This window comes from Lasioglossum baleicum, chromosome 16 (assembly GCF_051020765.1).
Source record: "Lasioglossum baleicum chromosome 16, iyLasBale1, whole genome shotgun sequence".
Lineage (NCBI taxonomy): Eukaryota > Metazoa > Arthropoda > Insecta > Hymenoptera > Halictidae > Lasioglossum > Lasioglossum baleicum.
In genome coordinates, this window is record NC_134944.1 from 7,421,196 (window position 1) to 7,444,306 (window position 23,111).

Here is a 23,111-nt window from a genome sequence, read left to right on the forward strand (position 1 = left end):
CTCCAGCAATTATATAATAATTACAAAGTTATTGAATTACATTGTAATTGAGATAATCCAGATCTTCATTCAATTAAATTACAATGTAATTTGTAATTGCAATTGGGGTACAATTGCAAAATATATTGTAATTAAATTACAATGTAATTCGTAATTGCAATTGGGGGGTACAATTATAAAATACTTTGTAATTAAATTAAATTAATCACGAATTACGATGTGATTAAATTAAAATTAAAAATTAATGAATAATGAAGTAATTGGTAAGAAGAGGTTGAAAAATCCATGCGAAGGTTTCAAACAGAAGGAATTTATTGGATTGGCAAATAAGTTCGTTCGGTTTTTGTGATTTATTCCACTGTAAAAAACCGAACGAACTTATTTGCCAACCCAATATTATTCATAAATTCATAATACCTGAACAGAAATAACTTCTGCGTTATAATTTTTTAAATTTCAACCATAAACATGAACTAGCGTTACGTATTATGAACGAGGACGAGGAATAGAAACTACGCCGCACAGATAGCAAACAAGTATATGAAAGAAGAACAGAAAAATATATCGCACTTCCTCGAAGTTCTGGGCGATAATTTGGAGAGCTGTATTTCAATTATATTGTATCTCAATTACATTGTATTTCAAGTACATTGTATTTCATTTACACATCTGATTAAAATACTTAGTAATTGAATTAATTGAAGGGTATGAATTATGTAATTCAGTTTACGACGTAAGTGAATTACTATATAATTGAAATACAATGTAATTAAATTGCGTAATTGAATTAGCGCCACTCTGGTTCGGAACCCAACGCAATAGACAGTAGGTCCCGCTGAAAATTAGGCTGAAATTAGGCGATAGTGAGAGTGGAAGAAGGGGAGAAATGGCGAACGGAATTAAAACCCCGAGAACACCAAATATCGTTATAAAAATTAGTCTATACGATAGTTTACAATTCGTACGATCTCCTCAGCTGTGCACTTTAAATCTACAACTTGTACGATCTCCTCAGCTGTGCACTTTAAATCTACAACTTGTACGATCTCCATAGCTGTGCACTTTAAATCTACAACTTTCAATTGTTAAAGATGCAGTCCAGCATTCGGGAGATCCCTACAAGTAGTATTATAGTTTTCCAACGACTGGAAATGGTTAGAAGCGTTTAGCAACAACGACGACGAGCACCATAGTTACCAAATCGAAATTGCATGATGCGAAGAAGTTGGCGGAGTGTGGACGCGCGAGTCGTTCCCGCTCGCGAATGGTTCTTTTATCCGTGGTCGCCGGGTAAAAAACCGATTGGTCGCCGCCGGTGACGACTGTCCTTCCCGCGAGCTCTCCGGCAGACGTTACCGTTTATGGTATTTCGTGGTGCTTGTCGCCCAGCAAGGCGGAAGGCTGACAGTCGAGTCGAAACGTCGTTGCGAGACGGGACGAGACACCGCGGTGGTATTCATTTGCGTGGGAGGAGAACCGAGAGACAACCAGAGCCGTATCGGTTCGGTCTCGTGACGTTGAGAGCTGCTCCGGCGTGTCGCCCACCTTGCAATTATGATAATCGGCATTGGCAGATCGAGCCTCGAATACAGAAACAAGGATGACGCCACCGGACAAGGTCGCCGGTAACCGACCCGCTTCGAGCACCTTCCGGAGAACCCGAAACGAGCCTTTAGGCAATCTCTCTTTTCGTTTCGTCATCCACTTTGTTACAGGATAAACCCTCGGGGGCGGTAGGACAATCGCTGAACGACGCACGAGTTGATCGTTCAGACCTTTTCAGGGATAAGTGTGGATGTACGCTGCAGGAAGCGTGGAAAATCATTTTTCTTATCGAATGTGTGTATTTTTATAGAGAAATATTGTTCATACAATTTTACAGGAAAGTACCAAGAGCATTTGGAGAAAAGAGGATTTGCAACATCCTGGAAAATCAGTTTTCTTGTAGAATCTGTGTGTATTTTTATAGAAAAATGTCGAAAGCATTTGCATTCTCAAATCGCAGATTTGCAACAACCTGGAAAATCATTTTTCTTATAGAATCTGTGTGTATTTTTATAGAAAAATGTCGAAAGCATTGGCATTCTCAAATCGCAGATTTGCAACAACCTGGAAGATAATTTTTCTTGTAGAATCTGTGTGTATTTTTATAGAAAAATGTCGAAAGCATTTGCATTTTCAAATCGCAGATTTGCAACAACCTGGAAAATCATTTTTCTTAAAGAATCTGTGTGTATTTTTATAGAAAAATGTCGAAAGCATTTGCATTCTCAAATCGCAGATTTGCAACGACCTGGAAAATCGCTGAACGCTCAAGTTGATTGCTCGGACGTTTTAAGCAGAGTTGGTCAAAAATTTTATCTAAATAAAAATTTCGAATAAAGTGGGTTTTTTTTCAAGTGGATTTGAAATCCACTTTATTCAAAATTTTTATTTGATTAAAATTATTGCCCAACTGGGGTTGAGAAAGTGTGGCAAAGAAGAGAATTTTAATGTCCTGGAAAATCGTATTTATTATAAAATGTGTGTATTTTTAGAGAAAAATATTTCACGCAATTTTTAAAGAAAAATGTCAAGTGCGTTTGCATTCTGAAATCGGAGATTTGCGACAACCGAATACCCCGCAAGGGGCCAGTCCGAGTAAAATGTTCGTGTAACGAGAATAATAAAAGTGGTCGAAGTCAAAATGGAACAATTGTGGTTCTCCTCGCGCGAGTCCGCCGCGGAAAGAGAGAAATGCAAGGCGAAAGGAAGAAAAAGAGGAACGGAAAACGAGAGAGAGCCGCGAACCGGGACCGGACGTGACGTCAGCGAGCCACCAAGAGACCGAGAGCGAGCGCACACACGCCGCTTCCGGTGCTTGTCCAGAAGCGTGAATCGAGAGATCGTCCGTGACCATCTAGGACACTTCGTCAACGATACTCCCTTCGTCATCCCCTAAACTTCGAATTTCCTTTGCACCTGGAGTGCGAGACTCGTTCACGCGTTTCTTTGTAGGGCTATTTTAGTAGAGAGGAAATGAACTAACGGCGTCCTCTCTCCGATATTTACGGCGTTGCACCCTCACGGAAATGGACACCCGCCATAAAAGCACTCGTTTGTTTGCTTTTCGAGTTCCCGCGAGTGCTTCACGTGTTTTGTCGGTTTTGTTTCGTCTCGTGCGCAGCCAGCCTGCAAGCCCTTCGTCCCGCTTCGCCGACGTTGTGGATGTCGTCTCCCTCCGCACTCCGCCCTTCGCCCTTTCGTCGAGTATACTCGTCGGGATAAACGACTCACGGGGAATACCAAATACTACACCGAATCGTACACCAATGACCAGAAAAGCCACACAAAATCAAAATCACTTATTCAATAATTCAAGAATAGAAGAGACAAAGTTACACTACAAAGTTGACTCACTTGATAGATTAGAGTGGATATTTATTTTCAAGTTAAAGAAAATAGCTGTCAAAATGTTAGCTGGTCAACGTGTTCCTTTACAATAACAACAGCCTTGACTTTATTCAGATTTTATAGGATTTCTATCGTAATGTGTAATGGAAAAGTGAAGAATTTCTCTGAAAAATATTTGTGTAGTCTCACGAATTGTGACAGAAAAGATTCGACGACTCGGTGGTTCTAGTGTTAGACTGCTTCGTGCGAAGGCGAACTCTTCTTCGAACAATTTAATTCTTACTGAAATGTACAATTTCGAAATTGACAGGAATTCTTTTGAGCTTCACACAGTCTCATATTCCATTTACCAATTTTTTTTCATAGAAGAAACAATCAAACACCGTCTTCTTCTTCTTCGAACAATTTAATTCTTCCTGAAATGAACCATTTGAAAATCAACAGGAATTCTTTTGAGCTTCACACTGTTTCAAATTCCATCTACCAATTTTTCTCATAAAAGAATATAATCCGCAATGAAGTTCTGAGCGTCTCTGAAACAATCAAACACTTTCTTCTTCTTGGAACAATTTAATTCGTTCTGAAATGAACAATTTGAAAATCGACTGGAATTCTTTTGAGCTTCACACTGTTTCAACTTCCATGTACCAATTTTTCTCATAAAACAATATAATCCTCAATGAAGTTCTGTGATACATATATAACATTGATTGTATCTCTGAAACAATCGAACACTTTCGAATTCTTCTTCGAACAATTTAATTCTTCCTGAAATGAACAATCTGAAAATTGACAGGAATTCTTTTGAGCTTCACACTGTTTCAAATTCCACTTACCAATTTTTCTCATATAACAATATAATCCTCAATGAAGTTCTGAGATACGTATAAAGCATTGATTGTATCTCTGAAGCAATCGAACACTTTCAAATCCCATTTACTAATTTTTCCCCTAAAAGCACATGATCCAGAACGAAGTTCTGAGATGCGTATACAACATTGATTGTATCTCTGCAACAATCGAGTACCTACGATCGACATTTTCCATTCGACGTAAGGGACCGGTGTACTGTGATTGCGTAATGGCATGTTGGAATGGCAGTCAGCGGAGGCAGAGTTGGAGGTCCTTCCCTTGTCAGGCGTATCGAGGCGTCGCGACGCGTCCTATTTTCGCTCGGCGCGAGCTCGCTTATTTAGGCATTGTTTTCGTTCTCCGGCGGGTTTTTGCGGCGCAAACAATCATCCCAGCCTGTTTGTTCGGCCTGGCTGTTCGTGTCCGCCTGCCCCCGTGCATGTTCACGGCCTCGAACGCGAGCCGACGCGTATTAATTATCCACGCGAACGCTCTCGAATTAGGTGAGTGGGAACTCGCGGGCCCGACGACACACGTTATGCCGCGAATACGGTGAATCGGATCTGCAAAAGGAAAAGGAGGAAGGACGACGACGATCAACACCGCCGGGAAACGCGAAGAACTCTCCGATGACTCGGCCCGATAACGGGCGCATGCGCGATCTAGGATCGCTGGATTTTCAACCGCCTGTAGATCCCACCGATCCTCCGAACGGTAACGAGTCTGGAATTCCATTCTTTTTTCGAACGTTGCATATCGCCGTTGCTATTCCCGGTGATGCCGAGAACGATTATCTCGTTTATGCGGATTCCACTTCGCTTTTTCTCCCTTGCTAATGAGGAGATCGCTGTTTAATTCAACCATTAGAAAAGGCGGAGCGTACGTGGCGAACACGTTCCCTACTGGATCGTGGTCCTAAAAATCTACGAAATCGTAAGAATCGAATTTTTAAGGGATACAGAACTGGAAAATTTAATCTACCACAATAAAAATTCTTCCATTATCTGATAGGTCACTTAAAAACAGTCAAATTAATTTTATACACTCTCTTCGTTGTTTAAAGTCGTAGAGAATCTGTGACTTTCTTCTGCTAAACTGTTTCAATAATTCAAAATTGGCTACGTTGCATTTAATAAAACTTTCGGACGAGGAAGGTAAGCAACGAAACAAATGCTGGTAGCGAACGTGTTAATAGATTTTGTTATAGAGGGTGGGGGGCAGCAATGTGGGACAGCCATTTTAAATGAAACGTGGAAAAAGGAATTTCACGTGGAATTCGCACTGCTACACAAACATAAATATTGTGGATCTCACAGACCTGTTGATTTCTAATTGCGATCGACGCACGAACGTCTGTAATTTGCATAAAGATCTGCGATCTAGTAATCATACCTAAGCGTCACAAATCATCAAGTATGACAAGACTACCATAAGATAGAAGATTTCTTTTATCTTGCAATAATCACACAAATGATGCTTTCAACAATCACCCACTGCTCTGGTAATAAAAGTGGTCATTGCTTCCATAAAAAAAATTACAAAATCGTTGTAGTTTCCTGAAAAAATCCCCGGTCCAGAAACTGATTTAACCGTGCCAAAAATCGAAGAAAACTCCGCCGATTCTGCGAGCTGTTTTCTTCCATCCTGGTCGTTAATTTCAAAGAATATATTCCACTGAATCGGAGATCGTTCTGCATCAGCGTCAATAAAAATCGCATACGAATTCCGGAGGCGTCGCGCTACAGTTCCCGGCTGGTGGTTCGCGGACAACCGCGTAAAATCGTCGGAGGATCGCGCGCGACGAGAAAGATGGAGAGAGAGAGGGAGAGAATCGTGTTGGCGAGGACGTCCCCGAGGACGAAGAGAATCCCAAGAGGAATAGGACGGCTGTTCTTCGAAGAGTGGCGAGGAGAGGAGCAGGGAGAGGAAAGAGTCGTGCGTCGCGGAAGCGAAGGAAGATAGAGGTGACGTCGAGAGTGCAGGGGTGGGCAGGATGGAGCAGGCAGCACGGTATGACAGCCACGAACCTGCAGGGGGGGAACTCTGTAAAAAGTGAGGGAAAGAGAGGAGACAAAGGCAGGAGCGACTGAGCTCGTTCGCGCGCGAGCGAGCGAGAGAGAAAGAGAGGGAGAGAGAGTGAGTGAGAGAGGTGGGGAAACACGAGACGGGGGTCGCAGTCGGAGGCGTCTCTCACCTGTGCGCATTTCGTTGGCCTACTCTCGCGACGGCAGCCGGATACAACGCGGCTTGCTGTCGGTTCGCGTCGGTCGTGTTTCGTTCGCGAAGCGTTAATCCCTTTTAGCGGCTCTTGCTGGTCTTCGCGGAGTGCCGGCCGCTTCGAACCGGCGAGAGACACGTGGCTGTTAGTGTGCAAGTCTCCCGAAGAATCGTGCGAAGTTTGTGTCTCGCGAAGAACGGTGTGTGATCCGATCGACGCAGAGGAGAAAGAGAGCGAGCGAGCGAACTGTGCGCAGAAACGACGAGGGATCGTGTGGCCCCTGAACTCGCGCGTGCCTCCAACGGCTGATCGTTGTCGATCGTTGTCGATCGTCGTCGATCCCCACCGCCTCTGTTTACCCGCGGCACAGCTACCTGTCGTCGTTCAGCCCGACATTGCTTCGGTAAACACGGTGGTTCCGTGAACGCGCGCGCTACGTGTTCTCTCCGTTCTATACACCCGAAGAGTGCTAAAAACCCGACGGTGCGGCAAATCGAGGAGAATCTACAGCGTCTTCGCTCGCGATCCAGTCCTCTCTGGGACGAGAGTCGAACGGGGCCGAGAGCTCCACGGTCGATTCTCGATAATCGGCTTTCACGCGGCGAACGCGGCCTGGCGCCGGATAAGGCCTGCTTCTGTGTGTACACCGGCCAACAAACTCTCACACGTTCGATGAGAGTTTCGAGATTCCTTGCTGAACACGCGAGATCTCTCGGATCCTGTCGACATGTCGATCTATCGGTTCAGCAAAGGTGGCCGCCTGTTCGTCCAGGCCACCAGAGAAGACGACCCCCGCGAAAATGTTGTCACTCCGACCGCCACGCCTGCCAACGAAGACCTCACAGCAGTTTATACTAAACGCAGACTATCCACCGAGGTTCTAGGTAACAACACCCCCCGACACCCGGAACCACCGACACCGAGGCTTCCAGATTTCACGAGGAACGTCCGAGGAATTGCCGGCATTTGCCCAAACAAAACATCCCGCCATTGCTGATTAATTGGGGTGTGCGAGTATCCGTTATTTACGAGATAAACTCGATTCGATTGCTCGAGTCGGGTCGAGCGTTTTATTTCTACGAGCTACTTGAAATCGAGTCGAATTGTTCGAAAAAATGGGAGGTACTTGAAAAAAATCAAACGGCTCGAATATTCGAGACCTCGTAAAACTTTGATTCATTCGAGACTGAATTTTCAGCTCGAACAGATCTTTAGCTTTCGAGTTACCGTGCGTAACACACGTAGTTGACCGTGTGCAGAACGCAGGCTGTTTGACAAGAATCGCGACTTTACTGTACTCGAGTAATTCGAAAGATTTCGAGGTAATTTATTTTAAAGTTGATCGAAGTTTTACGAGTGCTTGAATATTCTAGCTGTTTGATTTTTTCAAGTTGCTCGCATTTTTTTCGAACAGTTCCTCGATTTTAAGCAGCTCGAGGAATTCAAAGGCTTGATTCGACTTGACAGACCGAGTGACTCGACTCGAATATATCGAGTATTCACACACCCCTACTAATTTAACCCTTTGAGGACGACGGCCGATCGTCTCTTTACTTCCATTTGGGGGACGTCGCGATGATGTGGGAGATGTTATTGTATTTTGTTAGGGATTTAGACTTCTCGATATTTTTCATGACTACTGTCAGTCGCAAAAGTATTCGGCCACCCTTTGAAAGCTTTTATAAAATTGGTTCAGAAGGTTTGAGTTTTTCTTTGAGATGTTAGAAGAATTAATATAGCAGGCAATTTGTAGATAGAATAATCATTCGTCCACCCTTCAAAAACGAATAACTTTTATAAAATTGGTTCGAACAGCTTCAGTATTTTTCTTGAGATGTTAGAAGGATTAATATAGCAGGCAATTTGTAGATCGAATGAATTATTCGTCCACCCTTTAAGAACGAATAACTTTTATCGAATTGGTTCGAACAGAGTTTCAGTATTTTTCTTGAGATGTTAGAAGGATTAATATAGCAGGCAATTTGTAGATAGAATAATAGTAGATAAAAGTAGATAAAATTCGTCCACGCTTCAAAAACAAATAACTTTTATAAAATTGGTTCGAACAGCTTCAGTATTTTTCTTGAGATGTTAGAAGGATTAATATAGCAGGTAATTTGTAGATAGGATGAATCATTCGTCCACGCTTCAAAAACGAATAACTTAATCAAATTAATATTAGCCGCAATTTCGAAGGAAAAAATATTACGATTTCTAACTATAATAGAAATAGAAAACATGCTTTTTGTCTAATTAAGTTATATACATCGCTATTGTAAAATTTTTCTCATAAATCTAATATAAAATCCTAGTAGTTCTTTAATATTTCTCAGAGCCAGTATTGTCGACGTCCCCGAAGGGTTACCGCGTAGTAAAAAATAAAGACTAAATCAGTATCAATTTCTGTTGCAAAACTTTTGAAGAAACCTGTGAATTTTCTTGGGACGTCCCGTGGCGAGGAGCACGACGATTCCGGTGGGAAAATCGCAGGAAAGTGGCGGGCGACTTGCGAAACGGTGTTGCAATAGGAAACCGGCAGCTTCAGTGTGGAAAAATTAGTAGAACGTGTAGTAAAACGTTGGAACGAGGGGTGAACAATGTCCCTTCATTGTTCTAATTCGTAGAACCGGTAAAAAAATTCGAAAATAATTCTGACACGTCCAGGAGACGCTGCCTTATATAAAAATTGTAAACCAAATTTTTCGCGGCACTGATTCCACTCGCAATCGGGTGGGAAGCATGTCTGACTACGACCCGCCGCTTCCACTTGCCGGTGAACACCGCGATTGTCAGACTTTCAACTTGTCCAAGCCTGTTCTTGCCGGTGTAACTATTTCGTGAACATTCTCTGCAGAAAGATCGTTGAGAAAGTCGGCGATCGACTGCAACTTATATAAATATTGTAAAGCAAACGTACAGACAACACCGTTTCGCAATGGCATGCACGGCTTACGAATTCCCGAATGGTTTCGCTTATCTTATCAGCGCTCGGACGAAACGTAATCAGATTACACATCGATGACAATCGAAACGATTCGGGTGTCGCGAGCCGCGATTTCCGTAATCGTTGTTATCAACCCGGGATATTGCAGTCCGGCATTTCAATCCTCGTTGACTGTACTCGATGCCAGCGACCCGAAGCGTTAATGGACGGAGGGATTCGCGTCACGATCGTCACGGATGGCACCGCGTTGGAGCCGAGTCTAGATCGTGACGCGATTCCCGATCGAGCATCGATCTCGCGCGGCAACGTCTCGTCCTTTCCTCCTCGGTGTCGGGCCTGGAAAACAGGGTGAACGAGACCTTTCCTGGAAGATCCGAACGATCTACCTAAAGAGTACTGTGTGTGATCGTCGATTTAGGATCGTCGATCGAGTCGACGAAGACCTCGAGACGCGGTGAGAATGGCACGAAACGTATCGTGACACGGATCGTTCGCAAAACGACCACGCTGACTCGCGGCGAGGAGAGATGCGTGGCCGAGGATCTGACGAAACGAGCGACTTCCGGTTACCTGCAGGAGACCGCTGCCTCCTCGTCTACCGTCTCTTTGAGCCGTCAGGCTTCGCCGAAACCGAAAACCGTCAGGGTAAGCGACGTCACGAGAAAATGCGGAACAACAGCGACGGCAACATTTATTCTGCTTCGTTGTGAGCGATTAGGGGAGAAGGATTGAATGGTTCTGGATCTTCAGAAGGTCCTCGAAGGGCGAACCATATGCAAAAATATGACCTAAGGATCTCAGGATCGTTAGATAACGGTTCCAATTTGTGTCATAGGAGCTGAAGACCTTTTTTAATAATCTTGTGGAGCTGAAAATCACACATATGGTGTCCCCTAATTCTTCTAATCTTTCCACTGTTTCAAATATCTTCTACCCATTTTTCTGAAAAATGCACAAAATCCGCAGTCTACGTATTATCCTGAACGATTAGGGGGTGCAGAAGGAATCTAAGTATTCCGGTAGCATCTCGAGAAGGTCCCCGAATGGCGAACCATATGCAAGAAGAGTCCTGACCTAAGGATCTCAGGATCGTTAAATAACAGTTTCAATTTATATTATTATACTGCGAATCTTCATGCAAAATAAAAATTGTCTCCATTAAATGTTAGCTATAGGAGCTGGAGATATTCTTATTTAATAATCCTGTGGAGCTGAAAATCACACGTATTGGTGTCCCCTAATTCTTCTAATCTTTCCGCTGTTTCAAATTACTCCTACCCATTTTTTCTGAAAAATGCACAAAATCCACAGTCCACGTATTATCCTGGACGATTATGGGGTGGAGAAGGAATCTAAGTATTCTGGTAGGATCTCGAGAAGGTCCTCGAAGAGCGAACCATGTCGAAAAGGAGTCCTCACCTAAGTGCAACACTAGACTTGGTCCTAGAAGTTTGGGGAACGGAGAAATTCAGGATGCAAGCCACAGAAGCTTCTCCTTTTAATAATCTTGTGGAGTTGTAAATCACGTATTGATGTCCCCTAATACTTCTAACCTTTCTTTTATCCTGGACGATGGGGGGGGGGGGGTTGGAAAAGGGATGGTACTCTGACCTTGACAGTGTCCCCGAAGGGCGAACCAAGTGGAGAAAGCGTGGAGAATTGACCTAGCACAGCCAGGACATTTCGTAGACAGGATGATGATCGCCTGATGATATCGACAGCTGATTCGACTTGTTTGTTTTCACAGATATCGGACATAGTAGTGGGCCAGGAACCGAACGTCACTGCCCGCGAGGCCTTGCTGCGATGGGCCCGAAGATCAACGGCGCGTTATCCTGGCGTGCGCGTGACCGACTTCACCGGATCCTGGAGGGACGGTCTGGCGTTCAGCGCGCTGATACACCGAAACAGGCCAGACCTGGTCGATTGGAGAGGCGCTCGTACCAGTCAACCAAGAGAGCGGCTCGACCGGGTCTTCCACGTCGCGGAGCGCGAGTATGGCGTTACGAGGCTTCTCGATCCCGAAGGTAACGCTACATCGATCGATAAGACGTTGCTCTTTTTCTTTCCCCTCCCGTTCGCGTTCAAGTTTCTCTCCTGTCGCCGTAAGTTTCTGGTCGCTTCCGCTCGTCGCTCGGAAACCGTGACGTTATGGTTGCTCTCTTTGCCATGATAACGCCGAGCCTGTTCCATTTTCTTCTTTGGAGAGCAGAGATGCGAAGGAGGATTGAAGGAGGTCTGCTCTTCCGATCCGATTCTCGAGACCGACTTGTCCCAGAGCTGTCCCAAATTCCTTCGAGTTCTCAACTGACCCTTGTGCTTCATTAGGACGAAGATCTCACTTCTGATTCGATGCCCATAGTCTGTCCAACGAGTTGAAGTTACCCTCCTCAGCTTCGCATGCATGTCTGTCCGGAAAGTGTCCGTAGGAGCAATAAAACAGTGGGAGGATCGCTTTGAAGGGGACACCATTGATATCAACCAGGAATGATACTTCCACCCGCTACAGCGCCATGTCGGATACTTTCCGGACAGACCACGTATTTTCAGAGCTATCGCGTGGCCCCGATTTTCAAATGTTCCCCATACCGGCGAGAGAGTTCGCTTTCACTGCAAAGCAACCGTGTAAGCGCTAATTCTAACGATTCCGTTTGATCCTGTACAGACGTGGATACTCCTGAGCCGGACGAGAAGTCCTTGATAACGTACATCTCTTCGCTCTACGACGTGTTCCCGGAGCCGCCCGCGATCCACCCCCTGTACGACGCGGATGCTCAACGTCGCTCCGCTGAGTACCGCGAGCTGACCAGCTCCCTGCACCAATGGATCCGCGAGAAGATGAGCCTGATGCAGGAGCGCGCGTTCCCGCCGACCCTGATCGAGATGAAGAAGCTGGCGGCGGACAGCGCCAAGTTCAAGAACGAGGAAGTGCCGCCTCGCTACAGAGACAAGCAGAGACTCTCGCACATTTTCCGCGACCTGCAGAAGTACTTCGAAGCGGTCGGCGAGGTGGACATGGAGCCGGAACTGCACATCGACGTGATCGAGAAGAACTGGAACCGATTGATGATGCTGCATCAGGAGAGGGAGCAGGCGATCATCGACGAAATTAAACGGTGAGAAACGTCTCTTGGTAAATCTCTTAGATTCACTTTCTCAAGAAAGTAACTCTGTAACGATTGCGTTTGTTCCCTGTACAGACTCGAACGACTACAACGACTGGCCGAGAAGGTCCACAGAGAGATGAAGACGACCGACAACCGGCTGGAGGAGCTGGAGAGACGCGTGGAGGACGAGGCCAGACGCCTGGACCGTCTGCATCCTCTAGAGGCGAAACACGCCGGAGACCTTCTCGAGCAAGACATTCGAAACACTGAGATTCAGATACAGAATATCTTCACCGACGTGCACACCCTCACCGAGGGCAGATACAGCCAAGCGGCCGAGCTCCATAAGAGGTACGAGACAACGCGCGCTGCTCTTCGACATCTGGGGAACTAGCCCTTCAATTTACTGATCAACCAATTTTCCGTTTCAGGGTGCAGAAGCTGCACCAACGATGGGTCGCTCTGCGATCCCTGCTGCACAAACGCTTGGTGCAGCCCCTGGCAACCGTGTCGTTCCCGGTAGAGGAGCGTGTTGTGACTAAACACCGTACAACCGTCCACGAGACTCGCCTAGTGGATACCAACCCCCATTTCCGAGCTCTGCACGATTGCATCGACTGGTGCAGAGCCAAGATCAAACAGCTTCAAGACGCAGACTACGGTTCCGATTTGCCCAGCGTGCAGAACGAGCTGGAAGCCCATCAGAGAGAACACAAGAACATCGAACAGTTCCATCCAAAGGTCGACAGATGCGTGCAATCCAAGAACCATTTCCACGGAGAGGAGCTGACCCTGTACAGCCAGCACCTAGCCGTTCTACAGAAACTTTATTCCGAATTACTGTCCTCCTCGAACAAGAGGCTCTCTGATCTGGACACGTTGCACGATTTCATCCAATCGGCAACCGGCGAGCTGGTCTGGTTGAGCGCCAAAGAGGAGATCGAGGTCACTCGAGACTGGAGCGACAAGAACCTGAACGTACAGACCATCGAGCAGTACTACGAGGTACCTGTCAATCTATTAGCTGCGCAAATTAATTCGTGGCCTTCGCGATTGATCACTCTATTGGGAATCTATTAATTACTTGTACAAGGCGGAGTAAAAGTAATATGAACTTGCGAAGATCATTTTAGAGAGCAGTGTACATGTGTTTATAAGTAATTCGTGAAGGCTACGAATTTCTTTGTACACTTAACGTATGACATTCACCGTTTAGTGAATTTTTTCTGAGCGAAGAGAGACTCGTTCCTTAATGCTTCTATTCTTTTCCAAGCGTACATATGGATCTGGCTTAGAGGTAACGAAAAGACATTTTAGCTACTTTTACTAGTACTACTTTTACTACTACTACTACTACTACTACTACTATTAATAACCTTTTCAATGATAATGCTACGGAATGTTTTCGACTGCTAATCAAGAAACGCTTTCAGTCCCTGATGAGCGACCTGGAGAAACGGGAGATCCAGTTCTCCGCGGTGCAAGATCGCGGCGAGGCTTTGGTTCTCCAGCATCATCCAGCAGCGAAGACTATAGAAGCGTACATGTCCGCGATGCAGAGCCAATGGGCCTGGCTGTTGCAGTTGACTCTGTGTTTGGAGGTACACCTGAAGCACGCGGCACAGAGCCAGCAGTTCTTCCGCGAGGTCCAGCAAGCGGAACAGTGGATATCGAAGCGAGACGAGACGCTGAACACCATCTACTCGCAGTCCGATTTCTTCTTGGACGAGGGCGAGCGTCTTCTGAAGGGCATGCAAGAGCTGCGGGAGGAGTTGAACGCGTACGGCGACCAGGTGCAGAAGCTGGTCGAACAAGCGAAGGACGTCGTGCCCATGAAGCAGCGTCGCCAGCCCGTGACCAGGCCCATGCAGGTCACCTGCGTCTGCAGTTACAAACAAGTGAACGTGAGTTGAACGCACGCTTTGTCACCGTGGCCAGTGAAGTGTGACAGGCGCTGGCACTAACAGCGCGTAGTAAACTGTCTATTGTGAAGGATGATTTGCTTCTTTGAGCACTTGTTTTAATTCCGAAGCACTTAAAGAGATAGATGATGAGATTCTATTTTTTCCGAGCGTTGTCCAACGAAAGAATGCTTGTTTCAGATGTCGATCGAGAAGGGAGAACAGTGCACCTTGTACGACAACTCCGGCCGCATAAAGTGGCGAGTGAAGAACCAGGAGGGCGTCGAGTCGCCTGTCCCAGGCGTCTGTTTCGCTCTTCAACCTCCGGACAAAGACGCTCTGGACGCTGCTGAGAGATTGCGACGCCAGTACGACCGTAGCGTCGCGTTGTGGCAGCGCAAGCAGCTGCGGCTGAGACAGAACATGATATTCGCGACCATCAAGGTAGTCAAGGGCTGGGATCTGCCACAGTTCTTGGCCATGGGTCAGGACCAGCGCACGGCCATCAGGAAAGCGTTGAACGAGGACGCGGAGAAGCTTCTATCAGAAGGGGACCCGGCGGATCCGCAACTGAGGCGGCTCAAGCGTGAAATGGCTGACGTGAACAAGCTGTTCGACGAACTGGAGAAGCGCGCTAGAGCAGAAGAGGAGTCGAAGAACGCGGGTCGTATTTTCAACGAGCAGGTGTCGGCCCTGCAGCAGGCGCTCGACGAAGCGGAGAGGATCCTGAACACCCGCATAGCGGCCGCGCTACCTAGAGATCTGGACAGCCTTGAACACCTGGTCTTGCAGCACAAGGACTACGAGCAGAGCCTTCGTCGCCTGGCACCCGATCTCGACAGGGTCCAACAGACCTTCCGTGGCATCACGCTGAAGACTCCTGCGATGAGAAACAAACTGGACGCAGTCACCACCAAGTGGAATCACATCTGGAACGTCAGCAACCTGTACGTCGAACGCCTCAAGTGCATCGAGATCTTACTGTCCAGCCTCGAGGAGAACACCAACGTGATTTCGGAGTTCGAGGTGAAGCTGGCGTCGTTCGACGAGTTGCCCTCCGACATCAAGAACCTGCAGAACGTGCTGGAGGACCTGCGGGTACTGCAGACCGCCATCTCGCATCAGCAGACCGCGATGGATCAGTTAAACGAGGACGCGCACAACACCAGACGCCTCGTCGAAAAGTCTAGACCAAGTCATCGTGGTCCCCACACCGATATGGACAGATTGGACGCTGAGGTGAACCGATTGAATGCTAGATGGACCAACGTCTGCGGACAGCTGGTCGACAGAGTACGCAGCGCCGAGGCTGCCTACAGCTTGGCTCAGCAGCTGGAACACGCGTATCGCAACGAGGTCGACTTCGTTGACGAGTCGTACGGTAAACTAGAGGTGGAGAACGCGAAGGTATCGATTCTTAATTATCTACCCACACTTAGGGTGGCCCTTAACTTCCCATGTCCGATTTTTTTTATCTCATCCTTATAGCTAAGGGCCACCCTGATCCATACTCGTAGAAGGTTTCGATATCTACATTTTCATACGATTGATCCACAGAATCTGTTGAGCAAGGTGGTGGAGCGTGCGCCAGCGATCGAGGCGGTGAACATGACGGGCGGCCGTTTGATCCGCGAGGGAAAGGTGAGATGAGACGCGACTTGTTCGCGGACTGGGTGCTCGCGAGCCTCTTAGGCAGGCTTAGCTGGCCTATCTAGGTAGCCTTAGGTAGCCTCTTAGCTTACTGTGTATGAACGCTTGCGTGAATGGGATGTTGCGTGTGTCCACGTCGACTAGACTAGTAGTTTGAGAACACCGCGGAGAACCGTTCGCGCGCGGTGTTCCGTATTTGATCGTGGTTCCCCGAATCGCGTTCCCCCTTTATCTGTCGCGTCCCATTGTTCCGTCAAGTCCGCCCCGAGACTGCTAGATCCTGCGAGGATGCTGATCAGCGTCGGTGATGGCCAATGGCGCCCTCCGTGGAGCCTGCTGCGATTCGAAAAAACGCTGCTATCTACAATTGTCACTGTCGCCGCTCTCTATCGCCACGTTGGACGTTCTACTGGCAAACCGGAGTCGTCTACCTTTGGGTCTTTCCTCAAGGGGCTGGTTTTCAGGATTCAACGCATCGTATGATCTTCCACGTGCCTCGACTCTGTCGGCGAGTCCTCATTGTTCTTTCCAGGGACCAAGGACGCTCTACGCTCGTTCCTCTCCGCTTTCCAGCGGCACTGTCAACGCTTGGACCGCTTGATAACGTAGTCGCTGACCCATCGCAGCGAGAACACACGCTAATACATCTCGTTGGGAGCTTGGAAGTTGGCGCTAAACACGAGGAAGGAGGTCCTAATACTAAATCGTCCTACCTTGAAAGGTCCTTGGGTGTCCTTGGGTTCCTTTGTCACTCGGTGGCCAATGTGGCGCGACTTTCTAAGCAGCCAATGATGAACTGTGCCAACCACAGAGCTCCCAACGAGGAGGATCTACACCTTGGACCGCCTAGGATCGACGATCGAACGATCGGTCCGCCTCCAATCCACTTCTCCCGGCTTCGACACACAACCACCGTACACGAACTCGCTTTTCCGATACACTTCTAACCGTTCCTTCGCATACTTCGCTTTTAACACGTTCGCTACCATCGTCCACGATCTTGTCGTTCACATGAAACTAATCGAATTAATTGTACACAGGCTGTTATTTAAAAACATAAAACATAACATTGTATTAAAGGAGTCCGCAAACATTTTAACGATATAAGCAGCGAAACAAATGGTGGTAGCGAACATGTTGACACGCACGGTATACCGGGTGGCCTTCGAGATGCACCTACGTCGGATAATGTCCAGGATATCTTTCCTCAAGCTTGTAGAGTCCCAGGCGAAAAAGACGGGCTTTGTACCGGTCCAGCTTGTGTCTTCCCGATCCTCTCGCGGTACACGTAACACACGAGACGCTTGTAGGCTGACAAGGTTCGGGCTTGTAGCTTGTCCGGTATGTTCCGGGTATAGCCACTTAACCGGGAAGGCAAGCGGCTGCTTTAGAATCGCTGAGATGTCCCCGAAGATATGTCGGTCAGGGGTTCGCTGACGGTGTAGAAGGGTAGCGACGCACAGGCGAGATCTAATTGTTTTATCCTCTAACCGTAACGGGCCTAACCGAAACCCCTAGATCTATGGACAGAGGCTTCGAGCGTTCAAGGAACAGCTGGAAGAGCTCTGCCCGTCGATGGATGCCTCGGTCAAGAAACCAAGGAGAGAGTTCACCTCCGCGGTCGAGGATGTCGCCAGGGATCTGGACAACCTCAACAGGAAGTACACCAACCTCGTCAATATCCTGCAGGACCGGGTCAGGCAGATGGCGGCCGCGCACCCCGAGGACGCGTCTCTGCAGGTGAGTCGATTCTTACCTTTATTCAACAATGTAACTGCTCGACAAAAAATTACGAAAAAATTCATGAACATTCTACCTGGTAGCACACGTGACAGTGAATTATTTCAGAATTTTTGAAGTCATACATTGAGTTTTAAAAACCTGTAAAAGGACATAGCCCCTCTATGCCCGTACCTGAATGGTAGTTATACGGCGCGCACGGTTTTAACGAATTATTTCTTCTGTTCCGTTCGACAAAAAATTACGAAAAAATTCATTAACATTCTACCTAGTAGCACACGTGACAGTGAATTATTTCAGAATTTTTGAAGTCGTACATCGGGATTTAAAATTCTGTGAAAAGGACATAGTACCTTTATGCCCGTACCAGAAGGTATACGGTGCTTATGGTTTTAACGAATTATTTCTTTAGTTCTGCTCGATGGAAAATTACGAAAAAATTCATGACCATTCTGCTTAATAGCACACATGACAGTGAATTATTTAAGAATTTTTGGTCGCAAACTTGATTTTTAAAAAATTCCAGAAACCTAGAATTGCTGATCCGATATTGAACTTGTGAACTATCTCGGACGCAATTAGATTCTCCAATAGTTACAGGACTATAGGAGACAGGTTTCGACCTGAAGGGTTGCTCCACCCCTGCAATAAGCGCTACCTTCTCTAATATTTATGGAAGCCGTAAAACTAGAGCATGTGTCAGGGTTCATTGAGGGAATAGGATAGTTTATTTGCCGGGCGACTAACAGCTGTGGTGGTTCGTTGTTCCCGCGTCGGGATCGATCCGCGTACTCGCGCAGAGGAATCGAGGATTGTCCGCGAGGGTAGGGGCGGTTGGGCGAGGAGAGGAGAAGATTAGGCGACGGCGCAGAGCGTGAATCGTTGCAGTTGGCACTCGTCCGGGTTAGGCTCGCCGTCTCCGTGGTGCTTGGACTCTGAAAGCCGGGTCTGTTGCCGGCCGCGATTCCTGAGATTCCGAGTTGTTATTCCGGGCGAGATGCGCAAGGACCAAGGCCTCGAGTCCTCTCGGACTGGGCCCGCCATGACCGAGATCAGGATCGTGCGGAAGGTGCGAGGATTACCTCTGTCTAAGAAACTAGCGTGTCGGTCTCCGACGTTCTCCAGTGTTTCCAGACGGGTGGGGATCTCGGAGGACTCTCCCGATCGTCACGTGTACGAGACCGGTGGGAGCACGTGCGCTGCCTTAGTCATCGATTACGTTGGCCTTAATTTTACACTGGCGAGGTCGCCGGAATGTTCCACGCCGGCTAGACATCGGACCAGATCGACGCGATCATGGCTTTCACGAGCGGAATTTACTGAATACAAACAGCCCGTAATGTCGCGTCTTCGAGCAGACTTTGATCCTGTTGACGTGCTCAGCCTTCAAGGCAGCAAACATTTTTAAACATCGGTTTATCAGCTTTCTGTTGTTTCTGGAACGTGTGACACATTTTACCGCATCATTCTCGGCGGGATCCGACGTAATCGCTCTTTGTTGCACTGGCTGGCGTCATCGCGAACAAAAAAACACTTCGGTTGTCATTTCCTGTCTCTTTCGATAGGCCCCGAAGATCGGAATCGCTCCCGTCGGAAATTATGGAAATATTAAATAGCATTGAACGTTACAAATGGCAATGACGGTTTCCTGCGACGTGGTCACACGTCTCCTGATCTTTGACGCAATATTCAACGAGGCTAATTTATGACATCCTCCCAAGCGTCTACGTAACTTTCTCTTCTTCGAGCTGTCGCAGGTCTTATCTGCAAGTCTATATTTCCTTATGAATATATATATACAAGTAGACTGCAGAGTTTGAAACAGTGGCCCCTGGCCAATTTTCATATAAAAAATCGAACAATTGGAGTGTCGAGTCGGAGAAAATTGTTGCGGGAAAGTCCTCTGAGTGGAAAGGGTGTCCGGCGCGTGGGCGAGGGATCGATACGTTAAAGATCCCACTCGGGATAGCATAAATTTCTGTCGCGTTTGGTCGGCGAAGCGCCGGTTCTACGAAGCATATGGTCATCTCGATAGACTCGTGGTGTTTACGATCGTGCGCGTAATAGTCGGCAGTTTGTAGTTTCGTGAAAGCGAGCGTAGAGAACGCTGGCTCGCCGGTAACGAGTCCGCGGCGTAGCTAAAAAAAGAATCTGACTTGGTCGCTTCTCGTTTACGAGTTTACGAGGCTTCTTGCCAACTCGAGGCTAGTCAGTCGACACGCTGCATCTCGGACCGATCGAACGCGAATGGTCGTGGTCTGCTCGCGCGACCGATCATGCTCGCGAGAGTAGTAGTGGGATACTATCGGGAGAACGTTCTTCTAATCTGTTATTGCCGTAATCGCCGCCGGCCGGTGGACTAATCATGACCGTCGACGAGAGGCTCTTCAACGTGGTAATTCTTCGGGTGCAGCTTGTTTTTCTTCGACGATGACTCATCCCACTTTGCAATCTTGCCGAAAGACATTCCGAAAAGATCCATCTACGAACACTTACGCCGTTGCATTCATTCTAGATAACGAAGATGGACGGTATTGTTCGGTAATAGATCGATGGTTCATTCTAAACTCTGCGATAAAGTTTACGCGAGCCAGTTCGCAGTGTTCCTCGGCCTCGCCGTAGGGGATTTCGGGTCGAAATTAATCACTCCTCAACTGATTCATCTTCGATCTTTGACCCTTAATACTTTTTTTTATAGATCACCACGAAGCTTTATCAATTGATCGAAGAGAAAAACACAATTTCATTTCAGAAGCTCGAATAATCTTAACTTTTTATCAAATAAATAGTTGTTTATCAATTTCTTTATCGCAATTCGTTGCCACGTGTTTACAAAGTAACTTCTTTTTAACCGATTTCGAAAAAGGAGGAGGTTAATGCACTAAAAAAAGTGCACCAAAAAGTATGAAACAATTTCCATTGAATTTATATGAATACACACCAACTGGTAATGCAAAATAAAAAAATGCACTAATAAGTATGAAATAATTTCCTCTTGATTTGTATGAGTACACACCAACTGTTAATAAAATTGATTAAAATAAGATATTAAATACCATATTAAATACAATACAATCTTTTCGGAGTCGGCGCGAAATGGATAATTTGACAAATGACAGATGTTGCTAATTATGATTTCATTGGAATATGATGGACTTTGAAATCAGTAGGCGGGAAGGGAATTTAAGGATTTCCATAATTTCCTTTCAATTTTGCGCCGCCTCCGAAAAGATTGTATTGTATTTAACATTTTATTTTACTCAATTTTTTATTAACAGTCGGTGTGTATTCATGCAAATCAAAAGGAAATTATTTCATACTTATTAGTGCATTTTTTTGTTTTGTATTACCAGCTGGTGCGTATTCATATAGATTAAATGGAAATTATTTCGTACTTTTTGGTGCATTTTTGTTATTTTTATTTCATACTTCTTAGTGCACTTTTTTAGTGCGTTTTTTCGAAGTCGGTTTGATATTTTTGTTCGAACAATTTTCTTGTCGGTTTATCGGGTATGGAAGAAACTAATGATTTCTCCCTCAAATCTCAAGAAACACTGGGCAGTTTTGAAAACTACAAAGATACTTTTTCAATGTTACACTTGGAATATTTCACTTTTCTCCCCAGCTCGATGGCAGAGGGGTTGATTCTTCCCTCGATCAGACGCATCGTTCGCGTGACTGGAAGGTATCGGGATGTGGGACGATTATCTAAAGTCTGAAGCTCGAAACACACCGGTGATTAGCGGCCGTTTCGCGCGGTTCTATTTCGCGGTTCCAATTAGCGGGGAAGTTTGATTACGCTTTTTAGGGGTAAGGTCAGAACCGCACGCCAAAAGGTGTGCTCTGGTAAAGCCACTTACCAAGTTTGGGCTCTTTCCCAATTCCTCGGTGACCGTGTTAGCCGGCGTGCTCGATCTCTCTAAATGCGGACTCGCGATAATTGCCGTCTCGAGTCGTTTCGTTATCGGGGAAGAGGTCTTTCAGCATAATGAACGCGTCGATGACGAAATCGTCACTCCGAGTACACCCCCGTCCAGAAGTATCTGTCGCTGGTTTTGTAAACAGAAATGATGCAGCTTGTTGTGCAACCTGGTTTCTATGCTATTTTGCATAATTATTCCTGTCCCGTGTACTTTGATGTGGGTTTTATAAACGGTGGAAGTAGAGGGACTGCCGGTAAAATTGTTGATCGCGTCGAGTCCTTGTCGTTTCTCGTGGGCGTTCGATTAATTTTACTGCAGATTTCTCATTCTCTAATCTTCGAGGTTTACCTCATCGTTTACGAGCTGCTCGACGGTCAAATACCGGTTTCAGATTATTTATCTCATAATTATTGAAATTATAAAGGTATTTTCATGGGAGTTGATTGAATCCTTTTTTAATTCTAGTATACAGGGTGAGGCACCTAACGTTGCCACCTCAAATATCTTTGTTGTTTTTAAAGATACGTCAAATGTCTGAAGGACAAAGTTGAATGGTAAAATGGGGCTCATACGATACCAAAAAAATTTTTGTTTTTATGTAATTTTTTTTAGAGATTTCAAGGTCACCTTCATTTTTTTAAATGGAATGTCCTATTTTTCATACGATAGATCGATAGAGTATCTAGTTCCGAGTATAAAAGTGTTGACCTTCATATGTCCTAAACCTAATAGTTCACGAGATATGATCCAAAGAAAAAAGAGAATTGTTTCGATAATATCTGGTTAACTATCAGATTTAGGACATACGGAGGTCGATACATTTTTACTCAGAATTCGATAGTCTATCGATTCATGTTACAGAAAGTAGGTGTGTCTATTAAAAAAATCAAGGTGACCTTGAAATCTTCTCTATGCCTCCACCTACGCAGGAAATGTTTACGTTACAATATGACCCCCTCTGTACCGTGCAAATTTTGTTCATAACATTTTTCCACATTGTTACAAATAACGGATATATTCAAGGTGGACATAGTTGTTGTCCTACCCTGTATACAAAACCTACACGGTATAGAGAGGGGCATATTGTGACGTAAACATTTCCTGCGTGGATTTTTCCAAGCTGACTATACTAGTCTCCTATAATTATTCCCATTAGCGTGCCCACAATAACATGAAAGATAGGACACTACAGTTTCTAATGAAAACACGTTTGAAACGTTGCAGCGGGCTCTGCAGGAGCAAAGGCCGCTCCGGACGTTCCGCACGGAGTTCAACATCTACGAGAGCAGCAGTTGCGAGGAGCGGTACACGTCGACGACGACGCACTACACGCAATCGCAGTGAGTAGACTCTGTAAACCTTCAGGACAATTCAATGTCCCGT

The 23,111-nt window shown here is 46.2% G+C and overlaps 1 protein-coding gene across 34 annotated transcripts in view; it reads left to right on the forward strand.

The window, feature by feature from the left end:
- The window catches only part of Shot (dystonin-like protein short stop), a 97,469-nt gene that overhangs the window by 22,351 nt on the left and 52,007 nt on the right, over positions 1-23,111 (forward strand). For 25 of the 34 annotated variants that reach the window (XM_076441179.1, XM_076441186.1, XM_076441194.1 and 22 more), the window contains 10 exons: positions 11,155-11,434; positions 12,073-12,523; positions 12,608-12,865; positions 12,946-13,519; positions 13,788-13,811; positions 13,948-14,418; positions 14,617-15,822; positions 15,973-16,056; positions 17,584-17,805; positions 22,953-23,068. In XM_076441179.1, coding sequence (XP_076297294.1) covers positions 11,155-11,434; positions 12,073-12,523; positions 12,608-12,865; positions 12,946-13,519; positions 13,788-13,811; positions 13,948-14,418; positions 14,617-15,822; positions 15,973-16,056; positions 17,584-17,805; positions 22,953-23,068 — 3,686 coding nt within the window. Of the gene's footprint in view, positions 1-4,167; positions 7,348-9,825; positions 10,053-11,154; positions 11,435-12,072; positions 12,524-12,607; positions 12,866-12,945; positions 13,520-13,787; positions 13,812-13,947; positions 14,419-14,616; positions 15,823-15,972; positions 16,057-17,583; positions 17,806-18,019; positions 18,875-18,922; positions 20,201-22,952; positions 23,069-23,111 lie in introns of those variants that run through there. The other 9 variants (XM_076441192.1, XM_076441196.1, XM_076441213.1 and 6 more) reach the window with 6 other exon arrangements.